We start from the raw sequence: 21,465 nt of genomic DNA on the forward strand, positions 1-21,465 counted from the left end.
ACCCTCCAGCTCAAGCAGTTGCATGAGTTCTAATTCTTATAATTAACCTATTATTCTACACCACTGCTTCTCTGATTATACCCCGGCTGACAAGAAGCCTAAGAGGAAAGTTATAAGGAAATGATTTTCATGTTGCTTCTGGAAAAGTAGATCCAGGTTGTGATGTGAGCGACCTTAGGTGACACTGCCACCGCAATTTATAATGGGGCAAGTATTCAACTCTATACTTTGACAAGTTTATGCAAGTTTTATATGACGGATTTAAAGCAACAAATTCAAGATGGAGACTGTATTAGTAGAAAGATACTTGGGAAACCTGCTTCCAAATGACATAAAAGGAGCTTTTATTCAGAAAGAAATCTTCTCATCCAGACCACAGATGAATCAACCACAGGACGACCACTTCTTGTCTGGAGTCTGCAGGTGTGCATTTCAGCTTGGGTCCTGCAGCAGGGGGGCTCTCTCTTATTGAGCTCTGGGGTTTTTGTTCAGCTTTTCCTATTACTTCAAGCACCGTGAGATCTCGGAGAGCACAGAAGTACATTGCAGAATCTTCTAGTTGTAAGACTGAAATGGTGAGACTGATGAAATTTTGTGCTTTCTGGAAGTTTACGGAGTAGCGGCCATCCCTTTCATTCTGTTTACTAGAATACTGACGAATAAGGAAAGTCATCTCTCCACTGGGAGGCTGTTTATACCAAAAAAGGTAGTAAGTGGTCTGAGATGTTTCATACCAACAGTTTAGGGTGACTGCCTCCCCCATTCTCCTGGACACAGCTGACTGGTCCTGAGTAACTTTCTGGGCCATGTCGGATCCTGTGGGAAAAATCAGAAAACAGAGATAAGCAGTGAATAAAATAATGGAGGAATTAGACTACTTTAGGACCCAAAGACAAGCCCAGTTGAAATCATAATATGCTTGCTTTCCTGCTATCCCCCTTCCTCCCCAAGTCCACGTGAAGCACCCGGGCCTGTGTGCAGTCCTTTCCCCCTGAACCTTCCCCCCATGTGTGGGACCATCCCTACCAGAGAAGACGGAGGCCAGGAAGAGCCAGAGCAGGCTGGAGAGCGGCATGTGGCCCGGATTCCCCTGCACAAGTGTGTTTTGGTGTGCCTCAGGCTGAGCGTTCAGTGTCTTGGAGTGTCTGGCAGCTCATATACATAGTCCCTGGGTTCCTGTGTGACTCCCCCAGACAGGAAGCAGGGCTTGTTATGTTCATAGCCCACGTGTCATATGCACAGATGAGAAAAAGTCTGGCTCCCCACAAACCTTTACGTGGTCTACTTGTCTTTCCCTGGTCATGAATTAACTGGTCACTAGTGACCTACCCAATATACAAAAAGAAGCATGGAAAAGGCCGTTAGTTCTTATTAAAGTTTAAGCTGAAGAGAATTGAAGATTAAAGTTTACATACATTGACAATCATTCAGCAGAAGAATTTTGCAAGTCCATTTATTTATTTATTTTTGGTCTTTTTGTCTTTTAGGGACACACTTGCAGCATATGGAGGTTCCCAGGCTAGGGGTCCGATCGGAACTGTAGCCACCGGCCTACATCAGAGCCACAGCAACATGGGATCCAAGCCACATCTGTGACCTACACCACACCTCATGGAAACGCTGGATCCTTAACCCCCTGAGCGAGGCCAGGGATCGAACCCGCATCCTCATGGATGCTAGTCGGGTTTGCTAAACACTGAGCCACAATGGGAACTCCTGAAAGCTCATTTAAAAAAGAATTAAGTATAGGCTGTGAGCTCTTCTTAGAATCTACTTATTGGTCATTCAATTAACCTATACTTACTTTTCTCCACCCAGAGTCTAATGACTCTTTAGAAACTCACGGCCCTTCAGTTTTCTTGGTGAAAAGCAATTTCATCCAAGTAATTAATATTTCTCTTTTTTACTGGGTTCTAGGGCTCTATTGAGGTTTTTCTATAACTAGGTTACTTCATCAGTGATAAAAAAAAAAAATCAGTCCTTCTGACCTTCAGAATCTTATCAGTTATGTTTTTGTGAAATTATAACAGGATTAAAATATTATTCTTTTGAAATCTGACATTGAGTCATACTTATTAGACTTTGAAGAGCATCAGGATATTTGGAGATGTTGCCTCCACAAGTATAATTGTACTTACTAGATCATATGTCCTGGAACTGTCCTCATCTCACATTTTCTATCCCATTGGCCCAACTTGTTAGTCTCACTTGTTGGTGGCTCATTATTTCTCTCTTTTGAAATAAAATCAAAATAAGCATGTCGGATCTTTCTGTGACACAGTGCTACAATGCACTCCTACAAAATGTGGTATCTACAGGCTTCAAACACTCAGCCCATGTCAACACCACAGAAGTTGGTGACTAAAATTTGGTAAACTGTTACATGATCCTGTGGAATGTAGCTGTCAATCTTCCATTTGGCTTCATTGTTTTAATGAATGAATTATTTAAAAAGACCAAAGACAAATAGACAACCGGAAAGGAAAGTACAGACCAGGTCCCTAAAACAGCCAGTCCTTTGATTTTAAGGTCAAAAGAACTCACTAATGAGTGATGCAGGAGGAGAGTTGATATTTGGTTGAGACATCCCTTCCTCTGTCCCATTTCACCTCTGAGAGCTGACAGGCAGCAGATGTCCTAGTATGCAATGTTTTGTCACTAAGCAGAGGAGACCTTGAATGCCCACAGCCTGGAGAGCAGCATAATAATACATATGTATATAGCAGGAAATTGATATTGATGAAATTTTGTTAAGATACTGAACTTACTCTGATTCAACTGTTTTTATACGTGATTTTTTTATTCATAGCTCTATGAAATTTATCACATGTTTAAGTTCTTGCAACTTCCACTGACATCAAGATACAGAACTCCTCCATCACTCTGAAAAACTCCCTTTGCACATCCTTCCTACCCCTGCAATCCCTGGGAGCCCCTGGCAATGACTGATCTCCTTTACATGTCTATAGTTTGTCCTTTTGAGAATGTTGAATAAGCAGAATTGTCCATTATATATGGAATCATATTAATTCAGTTAAGTGTTGGCACATACTAGGTAGCCTTCTGAGACTGGTGTTTTTTTCACTCAGCACAACATCCTTGGGATCCATCTAGTTTATTGTATGTATCAGTAGTCTTTTCCTTTTAATCATTATAGAGTGTGCCCAACTAATGGTAGTCCAATTTAAGATCACTGACTCTATAGTGGTGAGAAAGCTATATGCACTCAGTTGAAACCATACTTTTAATTTTGAATTTTGATCTCTTCCAGGGCCAGCAGCAGGCAGTATATTTTCTGGTGCTGCTGAGCAGCAGCAGAGAACTGAACTCCTGGACATTCCCAGGATCATGAGAGTAAACAACCATTCTGTGCCCACACAACTGTTCTTATTTTCACTTTCAGCACAGCACTCAGTAAATTACATCAGATTTTCAACACTTTAGTGTAAAATAGACCTTGTGTTAAATAATTTTTCTCAACTGTAAGTTCATGTAAGCGTTGAGCATGTTTATGCTAAGCTAGGCTAGGCTATGACGTAGGCTAGATGTATTAAATGCATTTTTGATTTATTATGGTATTTTCAATTTAGTATGGTTTATTAGGGATCCAGCTGCATCATAAGTTTAGGAAGTTCTGTAAATAAAAGGTCATGGCACCACAAAACTCCTAGAAGAAAACATAGGCAAAAAATTTTCTGACATAAAATGTACCAATGTTTTCTTAATAGATGGAAAGATATACCATGCTCATGGATTGGAAGAGTTAATAGTATCAAAATGACTTATACTACCTAAGGCAATCTACAGATTCAATGCAATCCCTATCAAATTACCAAGGACATTTTTCACAGAACTCGAACAAAATATTTTAAAGTTTGTTTGGAAGCACAAAAGACCCAGAATAGCCAAAGACATCCTGAAAAAGAAAAATGGAGCTGGAGGAATCAGGCTCCCAGGACTTCAGACTATACTACAAAGCAACAGTCATCAAAACTGCATGGTACTGGCACAAAGACAGAAATATACATCAGCGGAACAGGATAGAAAGCCCAGAATTCAACCCACGCACCTACAGCCAACTCATCTATGACAAAGTAAGCAAGACTATACAATGGAGAAAGGACAGCTTGTTCAGTAAGTGGTGCTGGGAAAACTGGACAGCCACATGGAAAAGAATGAAATGAGAACACTCCCTAACACCCTACACAAAAGTAAACTCCAAATGGATTAAAGACCTAGATATAAGACCAGACACTATCAAACTCCTAGAGGAAAACATAGGCCAAACACTCTCTGACATAAACGACAGCAACATCCTCTCAGATCCACCTATCAGAGTATTGACAACAAAAACAAAAATAAACAAAGGGGACCTACTCAAACTTCAAAGTTTCTGCACAGCAAAGGAAACCCTAAACAATACAAAAAGACAACCCACAGAATGGGAGAAAAGCTTTGCAAGTGACTCGACTGACAAGGGATTAATCTCCAAAATTTAGAAACACCTTCTGCAGCTCCATACCAAAAAAACAAACAACCCCATCCAAAAATGGCAGAAGATCTAAACAGACAGTTCTCCAAAGAAGACATACAGATGGCCGAGAAACACATGAAAAGATGTTCAACATCACTCATTATTAGAGAAATGCAAATCAAAACCACTATGAGGTGCCACCTTCCACTAGCCAGAATGGCCATCATCCAAAAGTCTACAAACAAGAAGTGCTGGAGAGGGTGTGGAGAAAAAGGAACCCTAGTACACTGTTGGTGGCATTGTAAATTGGTGCAACCACTGTGGAAAGCAGGATGGCGATTCCTCAGAAAACTAAACATAGAACTACCATTTGATCCAGCAATCCCACTCCTGGGCATCTACCCAGAGAAAACCATGACTCGCAAAGACACATGTACTCCAATGTTCATTGCAGCACTATTTACAATAGCCAAGACATGGAAACAACCTAAATGTCCATCGACAGAGGAGTGGATCAAGAAGATGAGGTACATTTACACAATGGAATATTACTCAGCCATTAAAAGGAACAAAATACCAGCATTTTTAGCAACATTGATGGACCTAGAAACTATCATGCTAAGTGAAGTCAGCCATACAATGAGACACCAACATCCAATGCTTTCACTGACATGTGGAATCTGAAAAAAGGACAGATGGAACTTCTTTGCAGAACAGATGCTGACTCATAGACACTGAAAAACTTATGGTCTCCGGAGGAGACAGTTTGGGGGGTGGGGGGATGTGCCTGGGCTGTGGGATGGAAATCCTGTGAAATCAGATTGTTATGATCACTATGCAACTACAGATGTGATAAATTCATTTGAGTAATAAAAAGAATGGAAAAAAAATGTTTTCTTAGGTCTGTCTCCCAAAGCAATAGAAATAAAAACAAAAATAAACAAATGAGATTTAGTCAAACTTACAAAATTTTGCACAGCAAAGGAAGCCATAAAAACAATGAAAAGGCAACATACAGAATGGGAGAAAATACTTGCAAACAATGGAACCTACAAGGGGACTAATCTCCCTAATGTATAAACAACTCATAGAACTCAACAGCAAAAAACCAAACAGCCCAATCAAAAAGTGGACAGAAGATCTAAATAGACATTTCTCCAAAGAAGACATACGGATGGCCAGTAGGCACGTGAAAAAATTCTCAACATCACTAATATTAGAGAAATGCAAATCAAAACTACAATGAGGTATCACTTCACAGTGGTCAGAATGGCCATCATTAAGTCTATAAATAACAAATACTGGAGAGGGTGTGGAGAAAAGGGAACACTCTCACACTGTTGGTGGGAATATAAGTTGGTACAACCACTATGGACAACATTATGGAGGTACCTCAGAAAATAAATATAGAAATACCATATGATCCAGTAATCCCACTCCTGGGCACATATCTGGACAAAACTTTCATTCAAAAAGAAGAATGCACCCCTATTTTATTGCAGCGCTATTCGCAATAGCCAAGACATAGAAACCAACAACAGATAAGTAGATTAAGAAGATGTGGTATATATACAATAGAATACTATTCAGCCATAACAAAGAATGTGATAATGCTATTTGCTTCAACATGGATGCAAATGGAGATTCTTATACTAAGTGAGGTAAGTCAGAAAGAGGCCAGGTACATATGATATCACTTATATGTGGAATCTAAAATATGGCACAAATGATCCTATCTACAAGACAGAAACAGATCACAGACACAGAAGAAAGACTTGCGGTTGCTGCCATGGGGTTGGGGGGAGGGGAGGAAGTAGGATGGATTGGAAGTTTGAGGTTAGTAGATGCAAACTATTACATTTAGAATGGATAAGCAATGAGGTTCTGCTGCACAGCACAGGGAACTATATCCAATTACTTGTGATAGATCATGATGGAAGATAATATGAGAAAAATAATGTATTTATATATATGACTGGGTCACCTTGGCTGTACAGGAGAAATTGACAGAACATTGTAAATCAACTATAATTTAATTAAAATTTTTTAAAAAGAAAAGGAATGTATATATAAAAAACGATAATACATCATTGTATGAATTACTACAGTATATTTATTTATTTATTTATTTTGTCTTTTTTGTCTTTTTGCTTTTTCTAGGGCCACTCCCGCAGCACATGGAGGTTCCCATGCTAGGGGTCTAATTGGAGCTGTAGCCGCCGGCCTACACCAGAGCCACAGCAATGCAGGATCCGAGCCGCGTCTGCAACCTACACCACAGCTCACGGCAACGCCAGATCCTCAACCCACTGAGCAAGGCCAGGGACCGAACCCGCAACCTCATGTTTGCTAGTCGGATTCGTTAACCGCTACACCACAATGGGATTTATTTATTGATTGATTCACCCAATGAATACATTTGGGTAGTTTCCAGATTTGGCTGGCAGAGATATAGCCACTATGAATATTTATGTAGAGATTTTTGAGTGAACATAAATTTTTCATTTCTCAAGCATAAATACCCAAGAGTCACACAAGAGTGTGACTGCTGCGTTGTAAGGTAGGTGGATATTTAAGTTTATGTAAAACTACTGAACTGATTTCCAGAGTGACTGTACTATTCATGGATGAGCAATGTATGGGTGATCCACTTTCTCTGCGTCGTTGCCAGAATGTGGCAGTGTCAGTATTTTTAATGTCAGCCATTCTGATAGATGTGGAATGCTATCTCATTGTGGCTTTAATTTGCATTTTGCTAATGGCTAATGAAGATGAACATCTTTTTATATGCTTATTTATATGTTTATTTCTCTGCTATACATGCTCTTTGGTAAAGTGTCTGTGTGAATCTTTTGCTCATTTTTCAACTGGCTTGTTTGTTTTCTTCCTGCTGGGTTTAGGAGCTCATTGCATTCTGAATACCAGTCTTTAGTGAAAAGATATTTTGCAAATATTTCCTGCCATTCTGTTATCTTTTTCATTCTCTTAATAGTGTCTTCCACAGGAAAAAATTTGATGAACTCCAAGTTATGTAGTTCCTATTGTGGCACAGGGGAAATGAATCTGACTAATATCCGTGAGGATCAGGGTTTGATCCTTGACCTCACTCAGTGGGTTGGGGATCCAGTGTTTCTGTGAGCTGTGGTGTAGGTCACAGACATGGCTGTGATGCAGGCCAGCAGCTGTAGCTCCAACTAATCCCCTAGCCTGGGCCATCTCCATATGCCACAGGTGTGGCCCTAAAAAGCAAACAAAACAAAACAAACAAAAAAAATTGGGGGAAAAAATCCAAGTTGTTTATTTTTTATGGATTGTGCTTTTGATATCATGTCAAAATCTTTTTTGTAAAACCTTAAGTTATATATGGATTTTCTTCTGTTTTCTTCTAAAAAGATTTGTAGGTTTACATCTTACACTTGAAAGTATAATCCATTTTGAGACTATCCTCAGATTTTTGTATAGGGTATGAGATTTGGGCCATGTTTCAATCATTTGCCTATGAATATCCAATTGTGTCAAAGTCTTTTGCTGATAAGACATTTCCTCCGTTGAATTGTCCTTGCACTTTGTCAAAAATAAGCTTTCTCCATTTGTGTGGGTCTACTTCTATACTCTTACTCAGTGGCATAAACTTGTTAATGATGTTCTTTTGTTACTCTCTCAGCATTGCAGAATCTATGTATGGTTTTCTTTTACATTCTTCATCTTTATAATTGTGCTTACCTTCATTTAGAATGTTGATAATTCTCTTGATAATTCTAGCTAGGAACAGATCAATTTTATTAATCATTTTAAGAAAATTAACCACATATTTCATGGTTATCTCTATTAGTGTTTTCCTTAAGCTTTGGCAATTTTAATTTTTAATTTTTCCTTCCTTTAGATTATGTTGAGTTTTATTTTCTTCTTTTTCTATCTTCTCTTGTTGAAAATTTAGATAATTGTTTTTCAACTTTTTTCCTTTGGTAATAGAAATATTTAAAAAGATAAATTCCTTTTCCTGTATTCTTTTAGCTGTGCCTCATACATATTTATATGTATGTGTTCTCACTATAATTTCTTTCAAAGTATTTTCTAATAGCCATTGTCATTGCTTTTTTTACCCTATGACTTATTTTAAAACTTAGTGCCTAAATTCCAAATCTTAAGATTTTCTAGAGACATCATGTTGTGTTTTTTCCAAATCAATTCCCTTTTGGTCAAGTAATAAATTCTGTATAATTTTAGTTTTCTTAAATTTACTAAGACTTTTTACAGCCAAATGGAGTGTGTGTGTGTGTGTGTGTGTGTGTGTGTGTGTGTGTGTGTGTGAGAGAGAGAGAGAGAAAGAGAGAGAGAGAAAAACTGTTTCATCTACACAGCAGCGTTTGGCTGGAGCCTCAGCTGCAGGTTTGGGTACAGGCTGCAGGTGCCTGGAGAGCACTGTGCACTTGCTGCACAGAAGTAGGTGGCTGAGTCTCCAGGCTGGGAAGCCTTGATGTGCAAGGACACATGTTTGGCACTTTGACTGAGGGAAACTCTCAATCTTCCATCTTCTTTTGCATTTGAACCAGAACGTATGGCGATCAATAATTCAGGTCCTTTGCCAGGATGTTGCCGGTACCATGGGAAGTAGTCGAAGGCACTGTTCTCATAAGTACAGTTCAGAATTGAAATGTCTCCTTCCTGGACTGTCAAAGGTTGAGAGCTCTGTTTCACCTGCTGCTGGTCCCTTTTTTCCTTCTGCTGGCCGCTCACCCCTGTTTAAAGAGATAAAATACCATCAGGTCCCCACATTGATATTTCCTTTTTAAAGTTTCTACTTGCATGAATTTTTCTTATTCTCCCCAATTGACAACATATCCTAGGGTTTCTTCTTTGCAACTCACAGCCTAGTTGAAGCCACAGAACCAAAAATGATGCTCCCAGAATCTTGTCCATTGTTCCTGGCACCAAGGCTCAGTGACAGCTCAGGTGATCATCTAGTCTTCTCAGCCAGCTTGAACTCTGACTTTAAGTTCACATCTGCTATAATTCTTTCAACAGGCCCCACCCTCTCACAAGTCATTTCACCTAAAGCTATTTCTCAAAAGCAAGCATTTCCCCCTTTTGCCCTAACATAGAATTTGGTGAAAATCATTTTCGCCGAAAATCAGAAATCTTCTGCTTACACATGAATAAAGAGCAGTTTAGAATTTCTCTCCCATTCCCACCTCTTCCTTTTCCTGACACCTCCTAGAAGGTTAAAAATCATGTATCAGGACCTCCTCTTGAAGTGTTAATAGGGATAACATTATTTCATTATGAGGGAGAAAACTCCCATGAAGTTTTATAAGTTAATCCCAAGATTAACATATAAAGTATCACTGCTTTTTTATTACAAATACTAATTAAAGTCTATTGAAGACATGCAATGGGCATAATACACTGTTACAAGCTATCATGGATCAGAACAGAGAGAATGTATATGCCTTTTGCCCTCATAGAACTTGAATTTTAACACGATCTTTCAGATATGTTCATAGTTTACATGGACCTAAGAAATGATAGAAGGTTATTAGGACAATGTTAATGTCTTTGTGTTTCTGCTAAAATGTAAATCCGTCAAATGAAATATTTCTAAGAACATACATGAGGAAAATTAATTAAGAAGCACTGAAATTATCTGTTCTGTAGGAGCTTTAATTTCTAAATGGATAAGAGAGCCTAGAAAAAGTTTTCAGAGTTCAGTATATGGAACCATGACTGTTCAGGAATGCAATGTTTTTGGTAGTTCTTTTCCTGAGTTTGAACATTTAACATTTTCTTCACAGTTTATCTTCATAGGAAAAATAAAAAACATAAAGAATAAATTTGGCTTTCGATGCTAACACAGCAGGATATAGAGTCAGAAATGCAGGATAAATTCCAAGGCAGCCCGAAAAATAGTAGTGATCTACATTATAAATAATAGAAGTTAAAAGAAATAAGGAGCTCATTTTTTTTTGAAACACGGAGAGAAATTTTCTGTTTCTATATTTGGTGTCATCTTAAATCCAATCAAAGAAAAACTCTGAGCTCTTGTCATGGCTCAGTTGTTAACCAACCTGACTAGTATCCATGAGGATGCAGGTTTGATCCCCAGCCTTGCTCAGTGGGTTAAGGAGCCGGCATTGCTGTGAGCTATGGTGTGGGTTGCAGACACGGCTTGGATCCTGCATTGCTGTGGCTGTGATGTAAGTCAGCCACTACAGTTCCGATTCAACTCCTAGCCTGGGAACCTCCATATGCCACTGGTGCAGCCCAAAAAAGACAAAAGAAAGAAAGAAGGAAAGAAAGAAGGAAAGAAAGAAGGAAAGAAAGAAGGAAAGAAAGAAAGAAAGAAAGAAAGAAAGAAAGAAAGAAAGAAAGAAAGAAAGAAAGAAAGAAAGAAAGAAAGAAAGAAAGAAAGAAAGAAAGAAAGAAAGAAAAGAAAAGCCCTTCATCATCCAACCGGACACAATGATAAGACAATGATAAAATATAATCCTATCTACTCCGGTACTCTAAGGGGATTTTTTCAATTGTTAAACTTTTGATGTTTTTTTCACTTATTAATTTTTTAATTTAAATTTTAATATTTTTCTTTTTATGGCCACAGCTGCAGCATATGGAAGCTCCCAGGATAGGAGCTGCATTGGAGCTGCAGGTACAGGCCTATGCCACAGCCACGGCAACACCAGATCCAAGCTGCCTCTGGGACTTACACCACAGCGTGCTGCAATGCCAGATCCTTAATCCACTGAGAGAGGCTAAGGATCGAACCCCCATCCTCATGGATACTTCAGGTTCTTAACCCACTGAGCCATAATGGGAACTCTTCACTTATTCATTCATTAATGCATTTTTTCAATATATTTTTAATGAATGTTGCTACCTGCCTACTAATAGGTCAATACTTGGGTCTCATTAATGAAAGAGACAGAGTCCCAATCTTCAGCCAACTGGGTTCCAGTACTCAAGTACAGTCAGATAAAAGCTACCAAAGAGAAATGTGCATTTCTGTGATGTGACAAAGAAAACAGTAAACAACTGTACTTCTGGGCCCAGAATGGTTCTGATGGAGAAGATGCTTGAAAATTAGGCTATGTTTGGCTGACAATATCATAAATTTATATTATAGAAGCTAAATGTGGCCATGACTGTGAGGACAACATGTATTATTCAAAGAAGCATTGATTTCCAAAGCCATATTTTTCAACCCATTAGATTAGAAAGTATTCAGATACTACTTAGGTAGATATGTTTGGATAGATGCATACATATCTAGCCACCCACATACATATTTGACAGAGATTTAAATTGAAGCAAAGTAGGAGATAATAATTTATTAGATTGTAAAGGATAATTTCTTGAAGATGTGTATGTGGGACGAATGTTAATTTTCTTTGAAGCAGCATCGCCCCCCTGTGGCCATACGAGAAGTCACTCTGTAAAATTGTGCACAACATCTTAAAAATTCAGAGGACTGAATGAAATAAGGCAATTACTATCTCAAGTAAAGATTATACCTGGGCAATTTACTATTTTTTTTGAATGAAACAGCTTGTTTATTATAATAAAGCAATATAACCAATGTTCAGGAGTTCCCGTCGTGGCGCAGTGGTTAACGAATCCGACTAGGAACCATGAGGTTGCGGGTTCGATCCCTGCCCTTGCTCAGTGGGTCAAGGTTCTGGCGTTGCCGTGAGCTGTGGTGTAGGTCGCAGACGCGGCTCAGATCCTGCATTGCTGTGGCTCTGGCGTAGGCTGGCAGCTACAGCTCCGATTCGACCCCTATCCCGGGAACCTCCATATGCCGCAGGAGCGGCCCAAGAAATGGCAAAAAGACAAAAAAAAAAAGTTCATTTTTCCCATGAGTTGTAAAATTCCATAAAAAACAATTTGAGAAGGAACTACTACTCCCCTATACCACTTAACTACTGTTAAATAACTGAATTATATATGCACTAAATATTTGTACATTCACTCACCATTCCTTAATCTGTGTAATACCAAGAAAATGCACATAGAAAAATTTATTAAGTACTAAACTTAGAAGGTACATTTTTGTCATTGATATCTTGCTGTTATCTAAGCCATGGAAATACCACCCATCCAGATCAGAGCTTAAACATTCTGGGTAAATATCACTTGACCATTGTATGAATTTTTCTTCATGTATGTTTACAAGTAAAATTATTTCGTAATTTTTTGTTGCTATTTGTTGTTCAAGGGCTACTCTACATCCAGTTTTATTATCAGAATTACATTTGTCTTTTAGTATGAATGAAGAGCTCTTCTACAGGATTTTTTTCCTTCAGGGGTAGTTTATAAAATTATCTTGTTCTACGTGTTTTAAAAGTAAATAAAAATAATGATTTTTTCCAATTGGCTGTTTTTTAACTCTCAAATTTTAATAATTTAAGATAATGTTTTCCTAGAAAATAAACTATATGTTCAGTATTTAAAAACTGCATCTAATACAGTTTGTATATTTACGTGACCTTTAAGAATTCCTCTAGAGCTCTCAGAATGTCAGCAACATCAACGGAAATCGGCCCCTTGTTTGGCCTTTTCCCCTTTTCCTTTTTAAGTGCAGGAATCCCTATCTCAAGCTCTGAGCCTGGGGAACAGGATCTGAGGTAGTATTTAAATAACTTGTCCATTATTTTCATTTGTGAGAAAATTGTAGTACTTCTCATAATTATAATATCTTCAATAGACATGACAGTATTAAACATTGTAAAAATTAACACTAATAATGTTTTCAGTTAAGGAATTAGTATATATGAGTTTTAGTCTTCCTTTACTATGGATAATAGCTCTAAGCACAGCTAGTGTTTGACTTAAGAAAAGATATGATGTTTCTGTTTTTCATTATTAACACTCTCAGAATACAAGGGTTTGTACATTAAAAAAAAAAATTTTGGGATTCTTTTTTTCTCTTTTCTAAGGCAGCACCTGCGGCATATGGGAGGTTCCCAGGCTGGGGATCTATTCGGAGCTGTAGCCACTGGCCTACACCACAGCCACAGCAACGCAGGACCTGAGCCACGTCTGTGACCTACATCGCAGCTGCAACCTACACCAAAGCTCACAGCAATGCTGGATCCTTAACCCACTGAACGAGGCCAGGGATCAAGCCCGCAACCTCGTGGCTCCTAGTCGGACTCGTTAACCCCTGAACCATGACAGGAACTCCCCTAAAAAATTTTAATTTATTTAATTATTTACTTCTTTATTTTTTGCTTTTTAGGGCCACATCCATGACACATGAAGTTCCCAGGCTAGGGGTCAAATCTGAGCTGCAGCTGCAGGTCTACATTTCACAGCCACAGCAACACAGGGGAGAGCTGCATCTGCACCATATACCACAGCTCATGGCAACACCGGATCCTTAACCCACTAGGCAGAGTTGGGGCTCGAACCCGCATCCTCATGGATACTAGTTGGGTTCGTTTCTGCTGAGCCACAATGGGAACTCCACAAGGGTTTTGTTTTTTGGTTTTTGGGTTTTTTTTTCCGTTTTATTTTTTAAACTTTTTTTATATTACTCAAATGAATTTATCACATCTGTAGTTGTATAATGATCATAACAATATGATTTCACAGGATTCCCATCCCACAGCCCAAGCACATCCCCTCCACTCCTCAAACTGTCTCCTCCAGAGACCATAAGTTTTTCAATGTCTGTGAGTCAGCATCTGTTCTGCAAAGAAGTTCCAGTCTGTCCTTTTTTCAGAGTCCACATGTCAGTGAAAGCATTTGATGTTGGTGTCTCATTGTATGGCTGACTTCACTTAGCATGATAGTTTCTAGGTCCATCCCATTTTTTGTTTTTTAATAATGGTAGTATATGATGTGTTTGAGGATATTTGACTCCAGAAGAGGAAGGAGCTGTGGTGGTGGAAACAAGAGGTAGGAGTGACTCAAGAAGGGGTCGTGAGCCAAGGAATCCAGGCGGTCTCCAGAAGCTAGAAAAGGCCAGGAGATGTTTCTCCCTTGGAGCCTCTGGAAGGAATCAGGCCTGCCAAGACCTTGCCTGGAGCCAGTGAGCCTGATTTCAGATTTCTTGTATCCAGAACAGTAAGAGAAAGTATTTGTTTTAAGTGACCAAGTTCATATTAAACACTGAGCACACACTTCTTGTTTGCTTTGCAGCACTAGCAGGATGGGATGTATTTGCAATTGCCCCTTGGGACACATGTGGTGAGGCAGACCTGAACATTCCTGACACCCAGCTAAGCTGGATAGCATCTTTACTGGAGTGAATTTTCTTTTTTTTTCTTTTCTTTTCTCTTTCACTTTTTACCATTTTGGAGTCCAGCATATTGTGGTTAAATATTCACTTTCGTTCTGTTCTCTTTCCAGCTACTCTGCTAGTTCCAAGTTAGAAGTTTCTAGAGCAGAAGGAGATTCAGTTTGAGAAGGAAGTAAAAGACCAAAGTCCCAAATCCCTAGGGCTAAGTGTCAGTGGCTAAAACTGTACCAGTGTAGGTGAGGAATAATGAGCAATGTGAATGCCCTGTAGTGGCCCCGTGGTGTGACTGTGGCTGGAGGAGGGGCTGAGCCCTGCGGAGGGTTCCTGTACAGGCTGCAGGTGCCTGTGGAGCGCTGTGCTCCCCAGCACAGAAGTACGTGGCTGAGTCTGTGATCTGGGCAGAGGAAATGTACAGCGAGCTGCGGCGTTCTGTAGCGACTGTCGTGGCGTTTAATCTTCCATTCCGCTTGGTCCCCGAAGGAATGAAGAATAAGTGGACCAGGCTGCCACCTCGGTACTGAAGATGCCACTGCACACTGTTCACATTCATGGAAAAATTGCACCAGAGCGTGGGGCTGGCTCCCTCCTGGACACTCAGGGCTGGGGGGCTCTGCATCACATCCACTCCTCTCACACCTGATGAGAAACAGAGCGACAGTCACAGGCAAAGTTCATTGTAACTCTTACAAAACCCTGAAAGTGCCCCCCTGGAAGATGAGAAGGATGTGCAGGACTTGTCATCGTTCCCCCAAGCTCCTCAACAGTACAGCAGCTTCTCAGTCCTTGAGATCCCCCTGTGGGGCAGCCCCAACTCACAGCAAACCTGGGCCAACAGAAGCCCCAGCACAGGGCCCACTAGCCTCTTCATGACTCCTCCTTATTGCCAGGAAATATTCTCCTTCAGATTAACAGCTGAACCCCTGGGTTGGGAGTGGCATGACTTGTTCTGGAAATGTTCCAGTTCCTGCAGCCAATCAGCTCATCTAACAAACCCTGCTCAGGTGACACTCTGACATGAAGCCCCACCCTCTGGCTCAACTGAACTGAGAATGGGCTGGAGGAAGGTGGAATGGGAGTAGGGGTTAAAAAAAAAGAGGTAATTCTCAATGGTTTAGATGTAATTTTGAACATGTGACATGGAAGTTCATATTTTTCCCCTGCTATATAAATCCTAGGCAATAAAAATAAATAAAAATCAGAAAAATCTCATGTTTATACTTTGAACTTCTTCATCCTCCCTTTTGTTTATGACTCCCCGCTTATCCAGGAGTCTTTTCTGAGAGATATGGATAAAGATATAATAACATGAATAAAGATAATAATAACAATGTAAATGTAGATAATGCATCCCAGCCATAAACTTGAATCAGGGAATAAGGCAAAGTTATTAACTGAAAGGAATATTCAGCTAGGAACATGTTTTCCACGTGCTGATATGATTAAGTTTTTCTCCGCACACCATTATTCTCCCCTCTTTTGCTATTCTTAGCCCCATTTGTTCACCCAGGATTTCTCAAATACTTTGTTGAAAAAGAAATTTCAAACGAGTAAATCTGAAGATCGAATTGGCTTTATTAGGCAATTCATGAATCAAGCAGCATCCGTCTCATCCCACCTAGCATAGAAGGGTGCTCTGAGGGATTGTACGAAATGGAAGGTCTTTCTAGGAAAAAGGATGGTACAAGGGATCTATTAGGAAACAAAAAGATTATTTTTAAGCCGGGACGTCTTCTTTTGGTGGGGAAGGGAAGGGCAAGGGCTTTGTCATGCACCTTTATCGCCTCGTCTTCCTCTGGAGGATGGAGAAAGGAAGGTCAAAACTGCAACTGGTCTAAATGTTAAATGTAGGAAAGGCATCACAGGCTTTTAGCACAAGTGATGCCACTTGGGGCCCGTGTTTTTCATGTTAACACTTTCAACAGCTATTCTCAACAAGGTCTCTCAGGATAAGCCCTGGGTTTAAGTCCTATATTGCCTTCAATGGGCTAAAACCTTAAGAAAGGAATACTTCTGGAGTTCCCATTGTGGCTCAGCGAGTTAAGGACCCAACTTTGTCTCTGTAAGGATGTGGGTTCCATCTTTGGCTTCGCTCAGTGGGTTAAGAATCTGGCATTGCTACAAGCTGCAGTGTAGGCTGTAGATGCGGCTCAGATTTGGTGTTGCCATGGCTGTGGTGTAGGCCTCAGCTGCAGCTCCAGTACCATCCCTAGCCTGGGAACTTCCATATGCCTGTTTTTTCAAATTTATTTTTATTGAAGTATAGTTGATTTGCAATATCATGTTAATTACTACTGTACAGGATAGTGATTCAGTTATTGTTCACACATTACTTTTCATTCTTTTCCATTATGGCTTATAACAGGATATTGAATCTAGTTCCCTGTGCTATTCAGTAGGACCTTGTTGTTTACCAAAACTCTATATAATATTTTATAACTGTTAATCCCAAACTCCCAATCCATGCCTTTCCCCACCCCCTCCCCCTTGGCAATTACAAGTCTGTTTTCCATGTGTGTGAGTTTGTTTCTGTTACATAGATAAGTTCATGTGTGTCATATTTTAGATTCCACATATAAGTGGTATACATGATATCTGTCTTTCTCTTTCTAATTCACTTCACTTAGTATGAAAACCTCGACTAGGTCCATCCATGTCGCTGCAAATAGCAGTATTTCATTCTTTACTATGGCTGAGTAGCTTTCCATTGCATATATGTACGGCATCTTCTTTATCCATTCATCTGTAGATGAACATTTAGGTTGTTTCCGTGTCTTGGCTGTTGTAAATGGTGTTCCGATGAACATTTGGGTGTATATGTGTTTTCAAATTATAGATTTGTCTGGATATATGGCCAGGAATGGGATTGCAGGATCACATGGCAACTCTATTTTTAGTTTTGGAGGCGCCTCTATACTATTTTCCATAACTGGCTGCACCAATTTCTATGTTTACTAAAGGCATTGTGATGGAGGGTGGGGGGATGCACTGGGGATTTGGGATGGAAATGCTATAAAACTGGGTTATGAAGACTGTTGTACACCTATGAAAGTAATAAAATTCATTTATAAAAAGGTACTGTGAGAAATAATGTAGAAAAATAAGTAAAGATGATTAAAGGAGTTCTCGTCGTGGCATAGCAGAAACAAATCCCACTAGGAACTATGAGGTTGCGGGTTCAATCCCTGGCCTCACTCAGTGGGTTAAGGATCCGGCGTTGCCATGAGCTGTGGTGTAGGTCGCAGACTTGGCTCGGATCCTGTGTTGCTGTGGCTGTGGCATAGGCTGGCAGCTACATCTCTGATTAGACCCCTAGCCTGGGAAACTCCATATGCCGCAGGTGCGGCCCTCAAAAGACAAACGACAAAAAAAAAAAAAAAAGATGATTAAGGAATCACTAACTATTATTGGTCCCACAGTGGGTATTAAAGAAATTGAATTAGAAGGGAGGAAAGGGGGACAGAGGAGCCTGGCCAAGTCTGATAAAGAAAGGGAGGGACACTAAGAACCACCAACCCTAAGATTCCAAGTGGAACTCTCACATGACACTGTGTTTAACTTACTGGGTTAATGGGTTAACTTACTGTTACTGGGGACCAGTAGGTAAAGAAGACCTTTTCCCTTGTCAATCTGACTATATTGTCTTTGGAAAAGTTACCCTATGTACATCCTTAAGTGCCAGCTCTAATTAAGTGAACCAGTCCCAAATGCTTTAGTCAAAGAACTGAAGTCCTTTAAGGAAAGGAGCCTCTCGGGATACTAATAAAATAGTCTGGAGATAAAGCAGTTAGAAATAAGCAATTATCCTGGGTTTTCTGATGCTTGAGAGATGAGATGAATACTGTAAAGGAAATTCACCGACTGCCTTACAGCAACTCACACGGCCAATCTCAAGTTACCCCAGCCCATCTCTGTTTCAAATGACATGGGAGCAAGTAACTTCCTCCAGCTTGTTGAAAATCCCTTAGTCTCATTCCCTCTAGAATGCTGACTCTCGAGGATAAAAATGCCAAACTTAAAAAAAAAAAAACAGTTTTCATTTGCAAGATGAAAAAAAGAAAGGAAAAGAATATGATACCCATAGGAGCAAAACACCTCCAGAACTCTGTATTGTCTGTGCTGTTTGCCATCAAATAACACACTAACTTCCTGCAAATAACGCAGGCTGAGATGCTGGGTCTTTTAAGCTGCTGTGTCTCAGTGTGTTTGTGTTCAGCTCCCCCTGCAGTCTCAGTCACTGTGTCACTCAGAGCACAGAAGTACTTGGCTGAGTCACTCAAATGGACTGATGTTTTCCTCAGGTGGAAGGAGGTTTCATTCTTCCTGAATTCAGCCTCAAAACCTTTGGTGCCTTTAACCAGGGGGTTCCCTGATACATACTTCAGGAGAAGCTGGAGTCCTTGGTTGGGGTACTGCACATACCAGAAGAGATAGGTTGAAAAAGAAGATGAGTAGTTGCACCTCAGCTCCAGAGGGTCTCCTTCAGGGACAGTGATGAGGCTGTCAGGCTGGGTCACTGACTGGGCTCTGGTTCCTCCTGAAACATCAACGCTGAATCAGTGAACTTGGCTAAAACGAAAAGTCTCTATTCAAAGTCAAACTGGAGGAGCAATGTTCCCTGTGTGGACAAGGGAGTACAATGGAATGGTACTCACTCAGGAACAGGAACACCTCAAGCATCAAAGTGAACACCAAGATCATGGCATGGCAGTGAAGAGGCAGCAAGCTTCTTTCTGGGAGATTCCTCACAAACAAAAATCTGATGACCCAGGGACTTGAACCCAGGTTGCTCTGAGGTTGAGGAGAAATGACAGGGGATTTAGATTTCTTCTGCTGATGGGTGTTGTAATGACTGTTAGGAAGAGAGGCTGCCTTAACAAAACTGCCTGCCTCTGGCATCTGAGTGTTTTGTCACTGTGCCCAAAAAAAAAAAAAAAAGTGTGAGAATATCTCATATCTCTTTAAACTGTATGGAAGGAAGGTGTTTGTGAGCTTATTCTGATCTTTTACAGAAAAGCCATTTCCAAATTTAGACAGCAGCGCTCTCCAGGGGCCAAATAGAGAGCAGAGAAAAGGTTCACAATTTTTGTGAGGCTTCGCCTCCTCTTTTCTGCCCTTTTATGGTTGAATTTCAAAGCATTATGACTATGTACAGAAAAGGATTTATGTTTTGTAGGTCCTGAAATGTATTAAATTGGGCTTTTTAAAAGAACACAACATTGTGAATAAAAAATTTGTATACAAAATAATTTTTAGAATGAAGAGATAAAAATCACAACGAGGAGTTCCCGTCGTGGCACAGTGGTTAACGAATCCGACTAGGAACCATGAGGTTGCGGGTTCGATCCCTGCCCTTGCTCAGTGGGTTAATGATCCAGCGTTGCCGTGAGCTGTGGTGTAGGTTGCAGACACGGCTCGGATCCCACGTTGCTGTGGCTCTGGCTTAGGCCGGTGGCTACAGCTCCGATTCAACCCCTAGCCTGGGAACATCCATATGCTGGGGGAGCGGCCCAAGAAATAGCAACAACAACAACAACAACAAAGACAAAAGACAAAAAAAAAAAAAAAACACAACGAATTATAGTTTTTTTTTGGCTTCCAGATTTAACTATGAAGCCAGAGGAAATAACCCAGTATCTTTCAACTTCAAGACAGCCTTTAGTCCAGATTCATACACACATGAAATTATCCTTCAGGAATAAAGGGAAAATGGAGACATTCTCAGATGAAGGGAAACTAAGAAAATTTGTCACCAGCAGAACTATCCTAAAAGAATGTCTAAGGAAAACTCTCTAAACAGAAATAAAATCATAAAGGAAGGAATCTTGAAATAATGGAAAGAAAGAACACAATAAGCCAAAATGTGGATTAAAAAATAGGCTTTTCTTTTCCCCTTGAATTTCCTCAATTATGTTTGGTTTATCAGGAAAAGAATATATAGTACTACATAATGAGGTTCTAAACATACATGGAAGAAATAGTAAAGAACATTATTTTACAAATGGGGATAATAAATCATTCAAATAGGTTGAATAATATTACTAATGGACTGTTTTGTGTATATGTAATGTAATACATAGAGAAACCATTTTTTAAAAGCTATGTAACGAGACACATCTAAAACACTATAGGTAATTTAAAATATATTTCTAGAATATGTCGAATAACTCACAGGAAGTCAGAGGGAAAAATACAGGGAACAGGGGTTCCCGTTGTGGCTCAGCAGGTTAAGAACCCGACATAGTGGTTGTAAGAATGTGAGTCTTATCCCTGGTCTTGCTCAGTGGTTTAAGGATCCAGTGTTGCTGCAAATTGTGGCGTAGGTCACAGATGCAGCTTGGATCTGATGTTGCTGTGGTTGTGACATAGGCCAGAAACTGCAACTCTGATTTGAGCTGTAGCCCAGGAATTTCCATATGCTATAGATGTGGCCTTAAAAAAGAAACAAAACAGGAGTTCCCGTCATGGTTCAGTGGTTAATGAACCCGACTAGCATACATGAGCACACAAGTGGTTGCCAACATTGTAAATACACTAGATGCCACTTAATAATGCTCTTTAAAAGAGTGAACTGTGTGGGAGTTCCCATTGTGGCCCATCAGAATAGAATTCGACTAATATCCATGAGGACGCAGGTTCGATCCCTGGCCTGGCTCACTGGGTCAGGGAACTCGGGTTGCTGTAGCTGTGGCTAGACCAGCAGGTGTAGGTCCAATTGGAGCCCCTAGCCTGGGACCCTCCACATGCCATGGGT

At 40.0% G+C, this 21,465-nt stretch overlaps 4 gene segments (V, D, J or C); all 4 read right to left on the reverse strand.

The window, feature by feature from the left end:
• Positions 1-364: 364 nt before the first annotated feature.
• Positions 365-1,244, reverse strand: LOC125136665 (T cell receptor delta variable 1-like). The segment is given in 2 exon segments: positions 365-816; positions 1,027-1,244. Coding segments are annotated over 2 exon segments (501 nt in total).
• Positions 1,245-8,827: 7,583 nt separating this feature from the next.
• On the reverse strand, positions 8,828-9,489 carry LOC125136666 (T cell receptor alpha variable 23/delta variable 6-like). The segment is given in 2 exon segments: positions 8,828-9,213; positions 9,343-9,489. Coding segments are annotated over 2 exon segments (438 nt in total).
• Positions 9,490-14,742: 5,253 nt separating this feature from the next.
• LOC125134948 (T cell receptor alpha variable 22-like) lies at positions 14,743-15,682 on the reverse strand. The segment is given in 2 exon segments: positions 14,743-15,350; positions 15,531-15,682. Coding segments are annotated over 2 exon segments (486 nt in total).
• A 2,052-nt stretch (positions 15,683-17,734) lies between these two features.
• Positions 17,735-19,585, reverse strand: LOC125136667 (T cell receptor alpha variable 8-6-like). The segment is given in 3 exon segments: positions 17,735-17,754; positions 18,790-19,248; positions 19,367-19,585. Coding segments are annotated over 3 exon segments (525 nt in total).
• Between the last annotated feature and the right edge of the window lie 1,880 nt (positions 19,586-21,465).

Source organism: Phacochoerus africanus, chromosome 9, assembly GCF_016906955.1.
Source record: "Phacochoerus africanus isolate WHEZ1 chromosome 9, ROS_Pafr_v1, whole genome shotgun sequence".
NCBI classification, from domain to species: domain Eukaryota; kingdom Metazoa; phylum Chordata; class Mammalia; order Artiodactyla; family Suidae; genus Phacochoerus; species Phacochoerus africanus.